The 15,977-nt window shown below is 38.6% G+C and overlaps 1 protein-coding gene across 1 annotated transcript in view; it reads left to right on the top strand.

Moving 5' to 3' along the window:
- The window catches only part of NSMCE2 (NSE2 (MMS21) homolog, SMC5-SMC6 complex SUMO ligase), a 132,883-nt gene that overhangs the window by 54,789 nt on the left and 62,117 nt on the right, over positions 1-15,977 (top strand). The window contains exon 4 of the mRNA XM_080339591.1: positions 6,277-6,430. Within this exon, the coding sequence (XP_080195717.1) occupies positions 6,277-6,430 (154 nt within the window). The remainder of the gene's footprint in view (positions 1-6,276; positions 6,431-15,977) is intronic.

The raw sequence follows: 15,977 nt of genomic DNA, 5'->3' as shown, positions 1-15,977 counted from the left end.
AGGTGTTTGAATCTCCTGAATCAGATGTGGGCCCTCAGGCAATCCTGAGTGCAGCAGAGCTGTGTTCAAACTAGTGCGGCTCCTCCTGCTGAATGATCATATCCTTTCTGACTGCCCTTGCAGACGTTTCCAAGAGCTGGCTTTTATTTGTGCATCAGCAAATGATCTGATATTCGCTAAGGGTTTGAATCCAGCCATTGAAGAATAATAAATGACTGTTTAGGTTGAGCTGAAATTTTGCAGCCTGATTCAGTTACAGTGGTGACTCACTTAGAGTTGGTTCTCACATGATTCACAAAGTGTATGGGTGACTCAACCCATAAATTTACTTAGCTCCCATGTTATTTTCCCTCTCAGTGAAAAAAATTGGTTCTAATAAATAATCACTGCAAACTTTGACTTACCCTGAGGTGAAAAAAAAGTGTGTGTTGAAAGCCTGCATATCTGTAATAATAAATTATTTATTGAGGGAAGGGTGAAATAATAGGACATAGGAATTGTTAAACAAGAAAGAAATGTGACGTGCATTTTTGGTTGATTTTGTTGCATAGCAGATGTAAATAGAGGAAGAATAATTATTTTTATCTGATGGAGATGCTCAGAAAAGCTGTTTTGACAGTGTCTATACTTATTGCTGTAGCCAGCCAATTCTTGGCATTTGTTCTCTGAAATAAGTAGTCTTAGATATGTCCATGTCTCTTTTAGACATTTTAAAGTGATGTCGGTTCAGAAGGTATGACATACCCAGGTTCTGCAAACTATGTCTTTGTGGGATGTGTTAGGCTAGTCACCTCAGCCCCTGAAGTACTTGAAGTTGTCTGAAAAATCTTGACTGAGATCCTTTACAATATCAGATTCACAGAGAGAAAAAGTTCTGTCCTGACAGGGGCTCTAAGATACTGAGTTTTTAAGATGCAGCTGCTATCCTTGTTCTGTAAGCATGTGCACAGGCGCATGGCTGTAGTGTAAATACAGTCTAAATTACTATGAGTTTAGAGTTAGCTGGAGACGTCAGCGTATCCTTTTTTGGGTTGTCCCAAAAGGATATAAATATCTAGGTAAGTGCACACCTCTGAGCTCCTCAGCACTGAGTGACTAATCACCCTCCCTTTCATAAATGAAACAACAAAGAATCTGGAAAATGAAGAAATTCTGCCATGTCAGCTGACTTGGTTATTAAAAGGGTCATTAGCAAGCAGGAAAATCTCTTTGCCTCACAAATAGCAAGTGTCAATAATATCCATAAATTAAACTTTAAAAGTCCATTTTTGTAGGGATTAAATTACGGGGAACAAATCATGTGTGGCTTGAAAGATTAAGGTGGGAATTCTGAATTCTTTGAAAAGAGAGTTCTTTTGCAGATTATATCAGTGGTTTGAGGAAACCTCAACCTGGTTCATGTGCAGCAAGAAATTTCTGAGAAATAAAATGGATGGCTCTGGCAAATGCCCCAAAACCAGGGGACATAAACAATTACCCTGAGAAGGGGTATCTAGGAACACTGACAGGATTAAAAACATGCAACTAATGGACTTCTGTGCTAGAGAGGGAAGAAAGAAAAGGCTAAAAAATAACCATGGAGTGTCACATGCTGCAGCACTGCAATGCAAAGTCCAGTGGAGCATTTTTGTGGTATGCAGAATGCCGCTCTTTTATCACAAAGTTTGCTGCCAAGCAGCCACAAGCTTTTTCAGGCCTCTTTGTAGAGAGTGAACCAAATGCACATGTTAATTTGAACTTTCCCTCAGCTGAAGGAGAAGGTAAAAGGATGGCTTTGTGCTCAAAGCACAGAACCAGGGTTTATTTATTCTTGGCTCTGCCACAGCCTCCTTGTGCAACCTTAGGCCAAGTTATTCATCTCTTCATGCCACAGTCTCCCCATTTGTAAAACACGGTTGATGGTAGATATGTCACAATGGGCATTTGAGGCGAAATTCTTTAATGTGTGTAAAGTGTTCTGGGGCATAATACTGGGAAGGTCAAATTACTAAATGCTGCAATGCTGTATGCAGAGTTATTCCGATTAGGGGCTTTTTAGACACCGATCCCTTGCTCTACGTAGATTAATACAAGCTGGTCCAATTTTAGTCTATGGTACCTTTGACCTCACTGGTTCTGGGATTGATCTGGGACAGAATAAATTATTTCCCATTTGGTGGTTATGGTAATTGATGAAATAAAAATTTCCCAGACTGCCCCTTAGAATATCCTGAGTTTACAGTTACCTTAGGCTGTGCAAGCTGGCCTTTCAAAAAGCCTGATTTTTGGAGGCAGAGTCTAACAGTTTATACATGAAATATACATGCTATCAGTGAAAGAATCTACAAAAGGAAGGCTCGTCCTTACAGATAATTATTGGCAGAAGTCACCATGAGCTGGCTCATTTCGTAAGCATTGCCCATCAAAGGCAGTAACCTCTCAGCCGTGACCAGGTGGTGTGCTGTGTTGTCATGAGCAAATGTATCTTTAGATAGGTAAACCACAGCTACGTTTTTTCTAAACAATGGGTTCTTTTCAGTGTTTCTAAATGTGTCTTCCTATCAGCACTGCTGGTACATCATGTGTGGAGTATCAGTGATTATCATCTAACATGTCTGTTCTCCCTTTTGTTGCTGAGCTCCCATGTAAACTCTCATGTGCTTCTTCACTGCTATGGAACCGTCTCAGCAGATGCTTTTGCTTTTTCTATTGCTGTAAACAAGCTGTTGTGACTGATACTTCTTTTCACCATATGTCCTGAACACTCCCAGTTCATAGTTGTATGTCATTTCCAGGATGCTTTGCAGGGTGTGTGTGCCTCCACCCCATTTCAAAATCAATGTAACTCTCAATGGATTGACTAATGACTGCAAGGTGTTACTTAGCATGCTGGGTTTGGCTGACAGTGCTACTAAACGAACACTTGTTTGCCTAACGTGTCTTTCATGGTTCCCATGTGAAGTAACTTTTACTGACATATTGAACATACCAGTGACTTCAGGTTTGCCAGTAAGCTTCTGTCTGACTACTACTGAGACCAAAAAGTAGCATGACCTCAACTTGTTGCCCTGAATACTGATAATTTTGCCCTGTCCCTTAGGCATATCATATGTTTGTATTGCCCTCATACATTCTGTTATGCTGATCTCATCATCATTACATCCATCCCAAATCTGTAGAGTAAGAGTGGGTGGTGAGAACTGAAGAAAAGTGTAATGTACTTGTAAGGGTGTTGTGCTGATCCAGGGTATAAGATGTTGCAATTCTGTCCCACCGTGAGCAAGTAGGACTGATGTCACATTTTCTTAAATTTATTTTGATTTATGTTGTTGGGTTAGACCATCCTCAACCCTCTTCATGGAATAGTGCATGCAACACCAAAGAGAAATCTCTTGTGCACAGCAAACATATTTCTTGTTATTATAGTGGGTGGACATGCCTTATTATTCACCTGTGATGTGTTGACCTTCCAGAAGGTCTACCTGGCATTTCAGTAATAACATAGGCGATGGTACGGTTTTGAGTGTGGTCAGGGATGGTGTCTCTACTAATCATTTTAATGAAAGCAATCATCTGGAGGTGAACAGAAACTGAATTTAAATTGTAAATCTGAAAGAAGTTAAACTACAGGAAAGAGCATTCCTTGAGCATCTCTCTCATCTGACTCTCCAGGTTTCTACATTAGCTGTTTGTCTGAGCCTGTGTCATATATGCTGCATTGCTGGACTATCCTCACAAAGTAATGTATTGCTATTGGGAAAATAGCTGGTGTGAAAGACTTTTTTTTCATGGTAGCTGGTGGAATTGTTCCTGTTACCTTTAGGAAACAGCATGCTAGCTCGCTCTTTGTTAGATATATGGCAGCAAGCTGTGGGATTATAGTTCTGTAGCCAAGGGAGGGTTTGTATAATTGTCCTCTTGATGTTAGTACAGATGTCTACATGCACATTTTTGTAGCTCCGCAGCGGCAGGGGCAAATCTTATGTGTGTGCACATAATGCAGTTTCTCAAACATCTGTCCTTTTTGCTAAATTAACAGTATAAGATACAGTTCCTGCTCTTTTTCTCATCCCATGTGTAAAGTCCTTTAATTCTGGAAGCTGAAGTTCAGCAAAACACCATTTGAGCGAACATTGCCCGTGCCCTTCTCTTCACCTCTTACTCTGAGGGTGTGATTGAAGATGCAATGTTGGTGAATTTCTGCACTCACATCTTCCGTGACTCAAGAAAAAGATATAAAGAGCCTGATGTAACTGTATCAACGTGTAACATACTCCTAGAGAGGAAAAGATTATTGACATTGACTTTGCTACAGATGGATGTCTGTAATGAACATCCACATCATTTCTTTTAGTCTTTGTGTGAGTATCAGCAACTTAGAAGCACTTGGGAGTTTTTTTAGTATGTACTGTATGGATCTTCCTTATGGTATCTGACCATAGTGCTCTCATTTGTGCTGAGGGCAAGCCTTCGTGATGGGTTGTTATTTGGGCTATTCTTGTGAGTGTGGTCCTGTGTTTATACATTAGTTCTATGTTAAAGAGAATGTTGTTAAAAACAGCCTGGTGGAGTTGTTGCAGAAAGGAGGATGTTTGCATGACATATTATCTAAATCAGATCATTATTTTATCATGTGTTAGTTTTTAAAAGTGTTTTGATTTAGCAGCTGCTTTCTTTTACCTGCATACATCTGATGGGCAAGTTGCTTCTCCAGCTGAGTATTGAACAGCGTTGGGTTTGGTTGTGATAGACCGTCTTTTGCAGCAGTTTCTTGTGATACTGACACAGGCAAATCATTTGAGGGTGTCTCCTTGTCCCCATTGTCCTGGGCTCAGGATGCTTTGGTTTCCTTTGCTCCTTTTATCAGGTTTTGTGGGATGAGGACTGTACGCACTCCTTGACTTTCTGTAGCAATCTGAGCATCTGCGCTGACTTGCTCTTGGTCTTTCATAGTTCCTGTGCTCCTTTGGTACCAAGATATTCCTGAGTCTTTCCCCTTTGCAGTTGGATGTTGTGGTAGGTGATCTTTTATCTCCAGGTGCCTTAGAAAACTACATGCTATCCCCTGGCAGTGCATCTTTTTTCTCATTTTTCTTCTTGCCACAACTTGTATCAGCTTAAAATAAATGTGCCAAACTGGCTTTACTCTTGGAAGAAATGATCATTCTATAGATTGCTTTGCTTTGATCAAAAGGAAAGTTTTCCTGGCTATGTAGCATTTTATATATCTGCAAAGTCCATTTTTGCATGAACATTTATTATTTCTTTGGCTCCTGAATTAAAATATATTCTGTAGGATTTCCAAGGTCTCTGTAAATGCTGGAACCTGTAAAAGATTTAATGAGGTGGAACATTTCTTTCCCAGTTGGCTCATTTCCCGTCTTTCACAATGAATAGGACGGTGGTCTGGTGAGCGGCAGAATTTAATGTGCGATGTCCACGATCAGGGTTTGTGCTGTTGCTGATCATCAATGCACAGCACAGACCCCACCACCTTCAGCTAGTTCTTATGAAAACCTTGTCAAAGGTAGAGTTCCCTAGAATTTAATGTTGTCTTGAGAAACAGAAGAGAAAACTCTAATCATTATTTTTTGGGCGTTCCCAAAATGCTTTTTGCATTCTCAGAGTACCTTAATATTGCCTGCGTGATGACTTCCCTTTTAGTTCAAGTGGTTTATTCTTCAGATCATTCCAGATGTGATTACTGTAAGTAGGGGCTTTTCAATAGACTGTGTTTTTGCCTGTATGGCAAAATGCTTCTTGTTCACATAGCACAAGTTATGTGAGCTATCTGCACTGCTTTTGCTGGTGCTATCACACTAACCATGCGTGTAGATTATAAGCTTCTGTAAAGCTGATTCAAAAATAGTGAGAGAGTGGAAGTTTTTAGAAAACTCTTTAAAAGACCATTTCTGTTTTTCATGCATTTTCTCACTTTTCAGACAGAGTTGTGTTCTTGGATTTTATCCGCGTTCAGTGTTATGCTGGTTGTTGTTAACATGTTGATCTTTACCACTCGCAGATATAAATTTGACTGCAGAGGTTCGCTTTTCCATATTGCTAGTGTGAGAAACACCCTGTAATACAGTAACTGAGTTAAATGACACTGAAACACTACATTTTATCGTTACTTTTGCTGAAGTAAATAATAACCTGGAGGTTATGGTTTCAGAGCAGGAAACCTAACTAGAATCAAAAGAAACTGAGATTATGCTTATGGATTTTTACTTTACGTCTTTTGCTTTGTATTAAAATACACGTCATAATAAATAATGTTCTATTTCTTGTTTCTTACAGATAAAACGAGAAAAACCAGAAAATATACCAGATCTAAAATATTTAGTAAAAGAAAAATTTACTGCACTGGAGAGCAACAACAGTGACTCAGATCTGCAAAACAATGAGAAATATATATATTTTAAGGATCAACTTAAAGAGATGAGAAAACAATGTAAGTCTTATTTTTAAAAATATAGATTCTTTGAATGCTAAATGGTAAGATGTGACTAACTACCCTAAAATATAGAACTGCCAGTTATGGCTCAAACTGAGGTGAGTGTTCGTATATAAAAACTTATTTAAATTGATATCTGTATAGGAAAAAAAACCAACAGCATAATTACCTTGGTAGTTTTGTTTAGACTCCCACAGGTCCTACTGTGTTTGAATACAAATATTGTGAAAATCTTGCTTCACATCTTTTTTTTCGTAAGGTAGGCTTTTTCATTTGAAGACTTTTTTTTCTTAATTGATAGGATCTTCTAAAGGGATTAGGTAAGCTGTTTTCATTTGTCACTTAAACAAATTGCTCCTGTTTCACAACGTAGGATGTGTTGCAACTCTGAAAAGACCTTTGCTTTAATCGTAGAACTATATTGTTGGAAAATGCTTACTCTGTGTGTTCTCAGGTTTACGGCTTCTATGCACGCACCATGTAACGCTACAACTTATTAAAATCTATTTTTCTTAATTCATGTGATTCATCAAGTATTAAAATTTTAACTTATTTGTGCTTGAATTACCAGAAAAGTTGGAGAGTGAACAATTCTTCTATTTATGCAACACAACAAAATTACATGTTTTTATTGCCCTGAACGTGCAACGGCCATTAAAATATCATTGTGATTACTGTTGCTAGGAAAGTTCATGGGCTCTAACACTATTTATGCTGTTCTTCCCCAATCTTGATTGTGTTTTGAAATCATATTATTCTGCTTGCTGTCCCTTGACCCCTGGACCTATTCCCTCCCTACCCTACATTTTGATTTCAACATAAACTGGTATCTCAGGAACTTCAGGAATCGTAGATTAATGATTTATACCATTGGAAAATGATATTCTGCACGCTCTCCTGTAGCTCTCCTTGAGTTTTGTTTTTATGGAATCCTGTCCAAAACCTGCTGAAACTAGCGGAAAGAATTTTCCCGCTGGCTTCACTGGACTTTGAATTACTTCCCTGGAGAGGTTTATGAAGTGTGAGGACATGCTTGACAAGGTGAATTTTAGATCTGATATCTCAAGACTCCCTAGGATTAGAACTTGAGTGCTTAGTATATTTGTTTCCAATCTTTATGGTTTTTAAGATTTTGGATTTGAGTATTAGCACTGATCTCTGAGTTTAACAGGCTCTTGGCACTACTCTAAGAATGAAAATACCAAGCTGTAGACCACAAAAGAGTGTAATTTTCACTCCCTACCTAACCATAAAATTATTACTGCCCCACCATTATGTTCTAATTCCTAATTTCCAGGTGTTTGTAACTGAGAAGATAAAATCTTGATAACTGATTTTGGATTTACTTTCCACCTTGAAACTGCCTGAGGAAGGGGTGTATGCCCTAGTAATACGTTCAGCTTAGGCTGTGGGGCTGAGTTCTAACTGGCAGACCTGTTGATAAAGCTCAAATTAAATAAGCACAATAAGAGTTATTCTTTAAAAAAGAAAAACATATGAGGACGTCATTCTGCTGCTATGTCCCGAAATCCAGATTTGTGTTATTAGCCACTTCAACTTCCATTTTGGATGTGCATAGAGGTCAGTCTGTGCCCAGAATGAAATGCATGATGATGTTGGATGGTTTGCTGTGTTCAGTACATGGACTGTTGATCAGCTGGGTCAGCCTGGGTTTTGTAGAATTCATGATGTTTTTGATGAGGTAAATCCATCACATTTGCTCCTGTTGCAGCATTTAATGCAATTTAAAAGGTTGAGTGCAAAATCGTTAGTTTTCACAAGCAGTCTTGCATGCAATATAATGGTTGTGTATTCAAATACACCGCCCGGTGCAGCCCATTTGAAATGGCGAACTCGGTGCCACATCAGGTCTGCAGATAGGAAAGCGGTGGAAAATTCAAAGTTAAATCTTTCAAAGCAAGAACAATTCTGCTGCCTTAAACTTGCATCAGTGTTGTCTCTTCTGCCCAAATAATCTGTTGATACATCACAGTCCTACTTTACTTTCCTCTTCAAAAGGCTCTTTTACCAGGAAGGCTCCCAGAAATTCTTGAGTAATAATGGGTGACTGACCATCAGTGTAATCTGTTTATATTCACATATGTAAATTTGCTTCTGTATGATACAGTGACCTGGAACCAGTCAGACTGTCCAATTTCTCTATCGTAGTTATATGATCTCCTTGCCATTACCCTTGTCCTCCCTCTCTCCTTTTTGTGTGTTTTTCTCACTCATACGTAGCCTTTAAGAAGACCCACAGGACTGAGTGTCACACATTTGTTCACAAACTTAAAAATGTCAGATAGCCACATTCTTATAGGACCAGGGCCTCTGGTCTTAACACCTTTGTGAGAGGCTAAACTGCCATGTGTGCTCCATCTGGTACAAGATGTCTCTTCTCATTGTTGGGCTCTACATAGTAAATTACTATGCTGCATAATTGATGTATAATTGAGCACTCTTAAAATTATCTAAAATAACACATATGCCATGTACTGTTATTGTAAAGAAAGAGTGGGCTCCAGGTCACTATACCAGTTGAGCCGAAGATGGATAAAATCTGTAAAAGACATCTACTAGTTTTGATAAAGTGGTGATTTACCCTATAGCACACCGTGTGTACATGTTATTTTCTTTTTCTTTTGTGAAGAACGTTAATGTCTCTTTACTACATACTTAAGTCATTTGTGTATTCTTTAGCTTTTCCTGTATGAGTTGTGATTTCAAAAGTGTGAGTCCTACAATACTGGTCCCATAATACAGCATATTCTAATGTGTCTGCAAATTTTGAGACACACTTTAAAACTACTTGATGTACTTATATTTATTGATAACTTCATTGACAGCTACCTGGTTAATATTTTGTTTTCAACTAGTAGTCTTGCCAGGTTTGGACACAACTTAGTGCAAAAGTCCTGGCCTGTTTCAAGCAGACATATACATTCTGGTCCAAATTTTAGCTCTTTCCTGAGATTTGGTTTTAGTGCTAAGTTAGATAAAATAGAATAACTCAAGCCAAGTTTTCTCAGAGGGGCTTTCCTGGAGTTTTCTTTTTCCCCAGCCGTTTTTATCTCAGAGGAGCGGACAGAGTAGACGCTGAAATGATCTGCCTTCTATGATGAACTCATTAATCATTACTTACCTTTTATGCAGGGTTTGACATTTGTACTCTAGAACAGCTGAACAAGGAAACATAATATTCCCATGTTGTCTTGCTACTTAGAAATTAAGTAGGATTTAAAGGAGAAAAATGTTTTCAACACAGTTTTTAGGTATGGTGCAGAACGAGTTATTTTAACAGAAAATTAAGAAAGCTAATACATCTTCTCTCTTGCTATTTGCTGCCACAGTGATGAAAAGGACCTGCATGGTCGTTCCCTGCCACCTGACAAGTGACATGCAGTGTGGTAGACAGCTCTAATATTCAGGGAGGAGAACGGTGCTGTATCACCTTCAGATTGTCCTCTTCTCCAGGCAGTTCTCGGCTTTGGACGTTAGCAGCAGCTGAGGTGCAGAAATTAAATTGGGAAAGTGCATCTGTGTGGCAGTGAGGATGATATCATACCTCAGAGCAGTTTCTGTTCTGCTCATCTTTCAGTCAGTTTGCAGGCATTTTCCCTCAATTTGTGAGCCTTTATTATGCAGCTACTTTAGCTGGAATTTGTGCAAAATGATGCAAAATCTCCACCTCTGATGATATGTGTCAAAACACTGTCAGACAGGTTTTATGTGAATAGCAAGTGATTTTTCTGAAGTCTGTTTTCAGAACTATGTTACATTGCTAAATTCCCACTTCTTACTTTTAATGGAAAACATTTTCATTTTTCTACCTAAACCTGCTTAGAATGTAAGCAGTAGAAAAAATGTGTTGATTTTTTTTTTAAATTATTTTTTAAACCATATCTTGTACCCCAAAACAGCTACCATTATCTTTTCCAAATAATTGAGCACTTGGAGGGATATTCACTCAATCTAGTAATACCAGAAATGTCTAAATGGTTGCATGTGTGGTTTGTAAGGAAATGCATGACTGATGCTCTCCTTACACAGAAGGGTCCTGGATCTGCAAAGTGCTTAGTGATCCCCTTTCGACTCAAAGTGAAATGCTTAAGCAAGTTGCTGAAATTAAGTTGTGTGAGTAGATCCTTTGAAATGAGGGAGATTGCTGGCAGGTTTCACCTCCCTATGGGAGTGGAACCACAGTACAGAACCTTGCAGGGCTGAGCCCATAGGAACTAAGACATGATTACTGCAGGAATTGTAGCTTTGCATTTTGTATCCTCTGTAAATTTAACATCCCACCTTCTGTTTAAAGTTGTATTACCAAGTCTTTTTATTTCATGCCAGTATATATATCTCTCAAAGGCATCATCTGGCACAGGGTATGAGAATTTTGCCTTCACAAAATGAAAGTAAGATCTGTCTTCAGTCTCTATGTATCAGTTTAAATTTCTGATACTGTATGAAAAGGGATAATCAGAAGGTATAATCTCTGCTCCTGTGACCTGAGCTGCCACTGCTGTATTTGCTGAAGGTTATTTAGTTTCACATTCGGCTCACAGAGGATGACAGGCTCGATAACCCTTTTATAGCAGCTGATAACATGCACTTTGAAATCCTTGATATCTCTGGTCTATAGGAGCACCCAGCAGATGCATGCTTCAGGACTCATCTTGTAGAAAGTGTTAAGATTTGAGTGAATGGCAATATTGACGGTTGTGCCAAACAATTTGAGGAGTGAATTTGGCAAATGTAGGAAATATAATATTTTTTTGATAGGGAACAAACCATTTCGAGCTGCTATAGTAGCTTCGGAAACTTCTTGTCATAGGAAACCAGTCATTGTAATGTAGTTTGGAAAGTAGCAACACTGCAGCTGTAAAGCTCTTCCTTGCCGTCTCCACTGAAGAAAAATGTCTCAGAGGTTTTGAAAGGAGAAGGCGTGTATCATGATTTAACATTCAGTAGGACAGATTTTTAGTTATTATCAATGAGCAAATATTTTGAAAGGATTTTAAGATTTTAAGTTTAGTATTTAATGTTCAAGTAGATGCCTTGCAACATTATACCCGCTTGATACATGTATTTTAAGCCACACCTATGCTGACAAATAATGATGAAAAAAAATATTGTTTTAGATGCAGTTTGGGGTAGAAAAAATGACTCTGTGAAAGGAATTATCTTTAAATTCATAAAACAGCCTATCTGGAAATCCCAGGTCAGATGAAAGTCTTTGATTTGCTTTTAGCGGGATAAGAAAGCAAGCTGCAACAAGACACTGTGTAGTATAATGCTTGACAAGTTTCATCCAATTAATCCTCACAACATCACACTGAGGTAGGCAAGTTATTATTAATTTTATTCTTCATGATATTACAGGGCAGAAGCTTGAGTAAGTAGTTGAAGTTACTGGTGTGGAGTCACATAACTGATTTGCAGATCTGGGTTTCTCTCCACGTGTACCTGACTTCCTAGTTGGTCTCTTTTCATCCTTGTACTTTGCTGTGTTGGCAGAGGATCAGCTGAAAAATAACAATAGTGTATTTTTCTTTGTATTTGTAATATAAAAATAATAATTTAAAATCACATTACTGACTAACTGTGGGAAAACAACTTCAGCACAAAAGTTGAAAATTCTAACTGAAAGTGGGATTGGTGTTATGACAGTTCAGTGGTGTGTGTGGGATCTGCACTTTTCATTTATGTAAAATTCCATATAGACAGCCCTTTCACTAGTGATGAATTGACAGATAATTCAGCACTTAGGAAGGTCACTTGGAGTTTAGGAGACCTTGGTTTAGTTCTTTGCTTTGTTACAGTCTTCTTGTATTGCATCGGGTTATTTAGGTTCTGAACACGTCACCGGGAGTTAGGTGCCTCCAGTCTTTGTGGATCCGAACCTTATACCTATGTCTGAAATTCAGCCATGTATATGTTGTATTTGTAGACTGTGCAAGGAGAAACTAATGGACATGGACTGGTTCATATCCATTCTGCTCCAGGCTGGTACCTGTGGAGCAAAGTAGCCATGTCCACTCTGCGCTGCAAAATACTCAATTTCCCTGCCTCTCTTGTGGCGCTGAAAACATCATTTTTATTTTTTGTGGGTTTTTTTCAGTTCAAAGATCTGGAAATAATAACATAACTGCGTTTTAGTCTGCCAGAGTAATGTTTTCATGGCATGATGCTGCGGGAGCAAATTGCAGTCCCTGAGGAACGGCATGAATATGTTTAGAGGCATTTGTGTGAATGAGATCTGACTTCTGGGTAAGGTTAAAGGGCTACTCTGAGGGAGAAACTTGGCACGGTTTTGTACTTTTGGAACTGTCCTGTCTGAATATTTTCTGGAAGGAACTAGTTGGCTTGCTCAGGAGCGAGCTAGCCTACTTGTAGTTTTGTAGGGCCTGGGAATGAAAGGAGTTAAAGCCACGATGATTATGTCTGACAGGCAAACACTCTATATCACAGTTATTGGGAAAAGAAAGAAGCTAGAGAAACAAACTAGATCAACAGGATGCTCAAATCCTATAGCAGTGGGAGCTATACAATACCTGAGGTGAATATCCAAATTGCAAAATTACCATCGCAGCTAGTGTCTTCGCTAGTTTGTGAGCAAGGACCAACTCTGAAGTGAATGAAACTGTCAGAACTTTTATTTGCAATCTGGAATATTTTTTCCAGGTCAAAAATTAGCTGTGTTGATAGGATAGCAGACAGAATCCTGCATTATCAATAATTCTGTTAGTGGATTAATTAAAAGCATCAATTGCCAGTGGATCTGGTGAAGGTTTCTTTGATGCAATAGTTGCCTTTCTAATGTGATTGATCAAAATAAGTTTCTTGCTTTGGCATTTAGAGCTCTGACTTGGAATTCATAGTTAAAATAAAGAGGAATCAACCCACTCCTTCAAACAGCCCTTCTCCCTCGTGAGTAACCTGGAGTACAGGAGACCTGGATTTTAGTCTTAGCAATTTAAAATCAGAACTTGGCTGACTCTGGGCTGACTGAGTCATTGTCCTGTAGCTCTGGAATCAGTCTCCCTCTCTCTTTTCAGCGTGTATTTAACTATATAAAAAATTGGAAACTACTGCAGAAAGAAATACTGAGAGACACTGATGCTTTAGCCCTGTGGTGAAGGTGCTCAGCTGAGGGACGTATCTGTATCAGAAAGGACATCAGATGTAGGTCTCTCCTGTTATAAATATCTGCCCTTCCGATCAGTGAATACTCGAGGGTAAACTCTTTTAACCTCTTTCTGTGCCACTCTTCTGATCTATATGTGTATTTTTAAAAGATCTACTTTTTTTTCCATTGCAAAAATCTTTGCAAGATGTAATTCTTGCTTTTATATCAGCCTGGCTTTCAGATCAGCACTGCAGATATAAAATCTAGAAAGGAAATGGAGTGTTGCATAGAAGTAATTTTTTATTATTATTATACACATAGGAATAATACTTTGGGTGATTTATTGTAACTGTCATAGGATAATTTTCTCTTAAGTAAGCGCGCTGATGGCTACCAGCATGGCACTTCTACTATTCGGAAGAACATATAGGTCAGAAAGGGAACTTCTGGATGGTGATTCCGTTCCTTTGATGTTGCAGTCAGCCACATTATCTAATAAATTGTCATCTTAAAATACATTAATTTTTCCCCTTTACTTCTGTTGGAAGAGTGATGAAAAACCCGAGAACCTTGCTCAGATGGTGAGAAATTTTCAGGCAAAGCAGGTCTGTGACCAAGTTTTTCCTCATTTGTTCTTGTGCCAGCACTGCACCCTATCTCATATATATGTTCTCCCTCAATGGTGTTTAGTTCAAGTCAGTTCCTGTATTTCTTGATTCTATGGTAATCCATTTGTGCAACACGGAAACTTAGAAAATCTTGTGTCTTGTGACCGTATTTGAACTCATTGGAAATGTTTTATAAATTCAGATGAGTAAGAAGCATAGAGGTATATGCTAAAGCTTGCCTGCATCTAAACCTCTGAAAACTTCAATAGATGAATTATACTGTATGGAAAATTTGCTGTCTGGTAAGAAAGCATGACCAGTTTTACTAAGAATTTTCATTAACTTCTTTCATGGTATAATAATGCTATTTTTCTTTTGAAAAGCTGAGTGGTGAAAATGCAAGGTCTGCCTCTGCCAGCTCAATACAATTTAAGTTGCCATTATGTTTTTTGCATACGATTCAGACAAACTTAAAAGCTCTTGTGCCATGAGCTTACAGCTCAAACTTCATGTGCGATCATAGGAAAACAGGTGAAGAACAGTCCAAGGAGAAGAAAGCAAACAAAGAGGAAAGGGAGGGCATCTCAGTCTTAAAGTTTTTCAGTTGAGATGTTCTCATTTTGAAGTCAGGATATTGAGGAGGAAGGAGGAAAATAAAGCTCAATTGATCTTTAAACTTAGGAAAGTTTGTTTTATTTGCTCATTTTTTGTGTTACTCGAGCATTTATCTTACACATGGAGGGACAGTAGGGTTTTTTCTACCCTTCCTATATGTTCATTTTAGTCATTTATATGTGGGACTTTGTGCCACTAGTATGCATAGGGATTAAAGGAAATACTGCTCCAAGTAGAACTCTTCTCCACGTAATGCATTTGGATTGAGTGCCAGCACAAGAAGCATTTGAGGAAGAACAGGAAAGTAGATCTGAGATAATGCTGAGTAAATAATAATCCATCAGTGCATATCACACTGCATGGTAACTTCAGAGTACTCCAGTTCAGAGCAAGGAAAACACCTGGTGTTTTTATGGTTCCTGAGACTATTTGCCATGTAGCTCTTTGGTGTGTCTTTCAGAAGAGCTGCAAGTTGAGCTAGATCTTGGTTAGGTAAGCGTCAGTGTGGCTTCTGAAATCAGTGGAATTTCCCTGATTTATACTTGCAACACGCAGTAACATGCAAGCTAGTAATGTACAGCAAGATTAATAAACTTCCTCTAATTTCTTTTATCAGAAATTCATGTACATTGGCTGCTTATCATAGGTTTTTGTGTCCATATTGTTTCATTCTCTCCTCACCAATAACCTCACAATAAAGCATGATTTCTTTCCAACTGGAATTTTGTGACATTAAATGTACAGGAGATCTTCTTCACACTACTGCAAACCTGTTAAATAAATTGAGCTGAAATGGAGGAAGAAAGCTAGAGAAGGGCTAAAGGACTGCAAAATCCATCTTGGAGGTTTGTGGAGCTCAGACTGGATGCCAGAGTCCAGAGTTCAGCGCCTTGGCTCTCACAAGGAGGATTAGGGCACATCTGAATGAACAACTTTGTTCAGTGATGAATCTGTTTTGTCAGCACAGTGTGCTTTACATCTGTACGTCAATCACAGCATTGCATAAGGTGACTAAAAACATACCAACTATAAAGCAACGCAAGGAGCGTGAATCAGGGCTTTTCCTATGACACTGAGCACAGATGCTTATATGATGTAGCTGGAGAGGAAACAGGCCATGGCTCTGATCTGTGGATGTGGGAATTTCAGGTGCTCAAAGCATTACTGATGTTATCGGAGAGGTGAAGTGGTAATT

The sequence above is a fragment of the Nesoenas mayeri genome, assembly GCF_963082525.1.
Source record: "Nesoenas mayeri genome assembly, chromosome: 2".
NCBI lineage: Eukaryota > Metazoa > Chordata > Aves > Columbiformes > Columbidae > Nesoenas > Nesoenas mayeri.
This window is presented reverse-complemented; position numbering and strand designations above follow the sequence as displayed.